The sequence below is a fragment of the Nicotiana attenuata genome, unplaced genomic scaffold (genome assembly GCF_001879085.1).
Source record: "Nicotiana attenuata strain UT unplaced genomic scaffold, NIATTr2, whole genome shotgun sequence".
Taxonomy (NCBI): domain Eukaryota; kingdom Viridiplantae; phylum Streptophyta; class Magnoliopsida; order Solanales; family Solanaceae; genus Nicotiana; species Nicotiana attenuata.
In genome coordinates, this window is record NW_017670844.1 from 12,078 (window position 1) to 17,661 (window position 5,584).

The window sequence follows — 5,584 nt, forward strand, 5'->3', positions numbered from 1 at the left end:
ATAACTAGTGACGTAGCCACACTATACCAAGGGTAGTCAAGTACACACCCTTCGCCGAAAAATTATATGCGTATATAAGTTAAATACTACTTTATATGATTATATATTATATTTCGAATACCCTTAACACTCTTGAGTGAGGTAGACCCACGGTTCAGGCCTCAGGGTGTTCAAAGTGTTGTTCACGGGTTCAAAGTTCTGACCATTTTATTTGCCAAAACTAAACGGAGACCACCATATATGATTAATTTTTTTTATTATTGTTTAGCTAAATGTTGCGTAGTTTGATCTAAAAATTTTGGTACATCATTCATCGATAAAAAAATAAATTATTAACTTGTTTAAAGTTTGAACACCCTTGACGGAATTCTTAACTATGCCATTATTTCTAACCCTATTTTAGTAGATTAGGCTCGGTAAACGTAAGCTATATTTGAAATATTAAATTTTGTATTGTTACTCTATATTTGAGGATGATAAAAGTTCTAATTAAAATAGTCCAACTATGACATATTCCTTTATAAGATAACCGAAAAAAAATTACATTTTAGTAATTGAAGGTTAAGTATATGATATATTACAAGAACAAAGAGAATGTAACAATAATTAAGGGACTAAATTTGCCTATTATTAGATCCGACTCTAGTGCTAACCACACGATAGCTAAGGTACATCCTTGGATTTCCATAACAAATTCTTGACTGAGTTAATCATTTGTGTCATATTCTTCTTCATTATGTGCAAAATTTAATCTTTTTTTTTCTTTCTTCTCTTTCTTTAATTTATCTTTTCTTGCTCTAAAGTTCAGAAAATCCTCTGAAAAGTTGAAGAAAATGATGGATTAATATCATGGCTTCGAACAATGCATTGAAATCATCTGTTCTGAAGATCGTTGGCTCCATTATATCGCTTCTTCCCCTGTCCGGTTACTCCCTCTCTTTTTAAAGCTTTATGATTTTCTTCTCTTTTTATTAGGGTAAGGGTGCGTACAATAGACCCTTGCGGTCCGGCCCTTCTCCGGACCCCGCACATGACAGGAGCTTAGTGCACTAACAAAAACTAGAATTAGAATTTAGCCTCAACTTGATGAATATTGAATATGTATGAAAATGATTACTCTTATATTGTTATGTAGTTCCTCCTTTTAATTTTATAGAACCGCGTATTTTGACCAATTCAAGGTGAAAAATGGGGTTGCTCCCTCGACAAACTGGGACAAACTTGAGCCAAAAAATCTCGATTTAAGATACATTCGGTGTTTGACTGAATAGGAAGTTTAAGAAAAAAGATTAAAATTTTTGCACGTACCCTTGTGGTTTTTCGACATGCAATCAGGGGCGGACCCAAGTGGTGAGAAGTGGGTTCAACTGAACCCGCTTCGTCAAAAAATAATACTGTGTATATGTATAAATTATGGCTAAAGCAAGGTAAATTTTGTATAGAAATTATTTGTGAACCAGCTTATACAGCTTATACCGCTTATGTTAGTTATGGACTTCTCCGACTGAACCCGCTTGCACAAAATCATGGGTCCGCCACTGCATGCAATGCCGTTTTTATGAATGTAAAGCATGTCATTAAGGGTAAAATAGAAGTTTAAATTTAAAGAGTTTCTAAATATATAAAAGTGTCATTCTTTATAGAGACGAACTAGAGGAGTATTATACAAAATGGAACAAATGAAATATTTCTTTTTAGGAGTAAATTAGGGCCACCCAGACACCCCGTACTTGATTTCTTCCCATTTGCCTAAGCTTTAATTTGTCTAGATTAGAGATAGTAAGTACCCGATGAAATATAAATGTATGCACAAACAGCCCGTATACCACCATTATAAATAAATAGTAAATCAGGATGAGTTTAGCAGCCACAGTTAATAGCCTATTCCATAGGTGTGCTCTTGAAGGACTTAAACTAACAAAAAACTTAATTAATTATTTAATCTTAATTGTCACATGATTAGTCAATAAAATACTTCGATCACAGTAAAGAAACTGATTGTTTTTTTGCAACATGACAAACATACCTGCCAGTCAATAATACTTTGAATACAGAAGACACTTATTGTTACACAAATAGCCGGCCAAATCTGTTTATTTTTTTTAGCCAGTATGGCGCACAAATTATATATTAATTATTTGTAGTTACACACATATTATACAAATATTATACATCCAGCGATTATTTTTAATCTAAGAGATTAGGTGGACGATTACTTTGCATTTTGGACTAAGCTACAGATATAAAAGTTCCCTCTTGCTTTTGCTCAAACAAACCAAACAATGTCATCTGCATTTGCTTCCAATATCTTAAATACAATCAAAGAAAAACTTAGAGTTTCATTTGACAAGTTATTTGTTGCTATTCTTTGCAGAGTGGTGCTGATTTCAGGTGTTGTTCTTTACTTTGCTTCAATTTTCCTTTTCAATGATTCCAATTGTTCATCTTCTGATCTCTTATATTCCTCAAGATCCAAAACCTCAAAATTTGGTCATGATTCTAACCCTACAAACCTTAGCCATCTACTATTTGGACTTCTTGGTTCTGAAGAAGCATGGCATTATAGAAAAGAATATATTGAATCATGGTGGAGACCAAATAAAACGCGCGGTTATCTCTTTCTTGATGTAGCTCCAACGGGCGATGATCTTTTGCCATGGTCCACGTCTTCCCCGCCTTATAGAGTATCCGATAACATAACTAAATTAATCGAAGAAACTAACCATGTCGCGCCAACTATGGCACGAATGGTACATGGAATAATGGAGGTGTTTAGAGAGGAACATGAAGGGGTGAGATGGGTGGTAATGGGGGACGACGATTCAGTATTTTTTGTGGATAATATGGTTGATGTTCTCGGGCAATATGATCACACGAAATATTACTATTTGGGGGGTCAATCAGAGTATCTTTTATCGAATTATTGGTACTCATTTAATCAAGCTTTTGGTGGAGCTGGATTTATTTTGAGTTATCCATTGGCAAAAGCAATGTCTAAGTATATTGAAAGTTGTTTGAGGAGATATCCATTCTTGAGATCTGCTGATCAAATAACCATGGTTTGCATATCTGATGTTGGTGTCAATCTTACTCCTCTTAAAGGTAGCCACCAGGTAAATTTTCTTTCTCAAGTAGTAAAGTTATTAGTATCACAAAAATATTGATAGCCAAACTAGTCTCCGCAAATGAAAGTGAATCTTGGCGTAACTGGTAAAGTTGCTCCATATGACCAGGAGGTCACTTGTTCGAGCCGTGGAAACAGCTTCTTGCAGAAATGCAGGGTAAGGCTGCGTATAATAGACCCTTGTGATCTGGCCCTTCCCTGGACCCCGAGCATAGTGGGAGCTTAGAGCACGTGGCTGCCCTTTTTTTAAGCTAGTATTTGCAAACACTAAAATATTATTTATGGCCAAATGGTTGTGATATAATCTAGTCTTAGCCGTTATGGACTACACTCTTGTAGTCTATAGCGGACCCACGCATATAATAGACCATTGTGGTCCGGTCCTTCCCCGGACCCCACGCATAACGGGAGCTTAGTGCACCAGGCTGCCCTTTTTTTTAAGCTAGTATCTGCAAACACAATAATATTATTTATGGCCAAATAGTTGGATATTTTCTAGTCTTAGCCGATATAGATTATATTGGTTCTGAATTTACCGACTCTAAACTCGTATTTTTATCTCTACTTGTAGATAGATTTGCGCGGTGATATATCGGGTTTGTTGTCGTCTCATCCAAAAGCTCCATTGATGTCTCTTCACCATCTAGATGCTGCAAACCCCATCTTCCCTTCAATGGAAAGACTTCAATCTGTACACCACCTTATGAATGCGGCAAAATTCGATCAATCTCGTATGTTACAACAAGTTATCTGCTACAACAGGCAAAATAATTGGTCATTTTCTATATCATGGGGTTACTCAATACATATTTATGAGAACATTTTGCCTAGGAGCCATTTACAAATCCCTATTGAAACATTTCAACCATGGGGAGTTACACCTAAAGACCCTCCATATTACTTGTTAAATACAAGGTTGCCTACAAATGATTCATGTCAAGCTCCTCATGTTTTTTTCCTAGAATCTGCAGAGAAATCGACGAAAAATGAAATTCTTACTACATTTTCGCGGTCATTGCCTCGGGGATTGCCAGCTTGTTCTTACAGTGGTGGCCATTCTGCAGATGATATCTCTAAGATTGAAGTTTACTCTTCAAGAAGAAAGCAAATAGACGTAAGTTCTTTTTCATCTATTTAATTTGAATATCAGGTTAAGTTGATGCACAAAAATACCTAATAAGATAATTTCAAGAAATTTATATAATAACCTGCTATAACCACTTAAATGACACTCATGGTATATAATCTAATTGCCACGATCCTGAAATTGTAGGTAAGGGGTGCTGACCATCTAAGCAATTAGATGTTGTAAAGCTATGACATTAAAAATAAAAAATAAAAACTGATTTTGTGCTTTTTATTATTTTTTATTTTCAGATGGATAGATGCGAATGTTGTGATGTGACACACAAAAGTGGCACAAACAATGCAAAGATTAAACTCAGGGAATGTCATATGGATGAGATAATTGCTTAGTGAAATATTATAACCTTTTTCTTTTTCTTTTTTGGGTTTAGATAGTTATTCATATTTCTTTTTGTGTCCAACAATTTTGATTGCTTTGTGCATATCATCATTGGTGTATTTATATCATTCCATTCATTTCAAAATTTCTAATTTGGCTTTTGAGAGTTATTGAAAGATTAACTGACGGAAATTATTATTTAATAAATATTGAGCTTTGATATTTTCCTTTTCAATTTTATTAAAAGAAACAAAAAGAATCTGTAATGAAAATATTCAACCATAAGACCTTTATTTGCGACCCATTGAATTTTTTTAGCCCGGCCCGTTTATTAAAGGCCCAATTACTATTATGACGTTTCACCAAAAATTGCAAAAATATGACACTTTTTGGATTATCTTTAATTTTTGACCTCTACTTGCCCCATAGTAGGGGGTTTTGACATGTTATAACAACATACTCATATAATTGGCAGAAAATAGCCCTAGTTACAGATTTTGGCATCAAATAGCCAATAAATGTGTATCACAATAATAATATGTATATCACAACTTTTTTTCTTCTTCTTTGTCTATATCAACATGTATATTAAAATTTTATTTTCATTCTTTGGATATAAATAATATTATTCTTTGTATATCAATAATATAAAATTATATATATAGTTATTGCTGCCTTTATATCAATGTATATCACAATACAAATATTATATTATTTGCATATCACAGTGTATAGCACATCGGACATGTGTATACCAAAATAGATATCATAAATTTATTTTTCTTCTTTGTGTATATCAAAAATTAATTTTTTTTGTATACCAAAATATTATTTACTCTCACAATTATATTTATTATTTTTATATTTTAGAACTTGCGTAAACATGTTATATCAAAAATTTATTTTCCTTTTATGATCAATAATTAATAATTATATTATTTGAATATCACAATGTATAACATAATAATAATGTGTATATAAAAAAGAATTATTAA

At 33.2% G+C, this 5,584-nt stretch overlaps 1 protein-coding gene across 2 annotated transcripts; it reads left to right on the plus strand.

Annotated features, from left to right (window-relative positions):
- Positions 1-737: 737 nt before the first annotated feature.
- LOC109243837 lies at positions 738-4,753 on the plus strand. Of its 2 annotated transcripts, XM_019410836.1 has the most exons (4): positions 738-920; positions 2,375-3,113; positions 3,696-4,238; positions 4,502-4,753. In XM_019410836.1, exons 1-4 carry the CDS (start codon positions 850-852, stop codon positions 4,598-4,600), a joined length of 1,452 nt encoding a protein of 483 aa, XP_019266381.1. In that variant the 5' UTR covers positions 738-849; the 3' UTR covers positions 4,601-4,753. The 2 variants fall into 2 exon arrangements, with proteins under 2 accessions (XP_019266381.1, XP_019266380.1); XM_019410835.1 differs by lacking the exon at positions 738-920 and having other exon boundaries at positions 2,225-3,113.
- The last annotated feature ends 831 nt before the right edge of the window (positions 4,754-5,584 follow it).

Coding starts and splice junctions, on each gene's coding strand:
- LOC109243837 (XM_019410835.1), top strand. CDS start 2,283: ATGTCATCTGCATTTGCTTCCAATATCTTAAATACAATCAAAGAAAAA. Junction 3,114..3,695: donor CTCTTAAAGGTAGCCACCAG/GTAAATTTTCTT, acceptor CTCTACTTGTAG/ATAGATTTGCGCGGTGATAT. Junction 4,239..4,501: donor CAAGAAGAAAGCAAATAGAC/GTAAGTTCTTTT, acceptor TTTTATTTTCAG/ATGGATAGATGCGAATGTTG.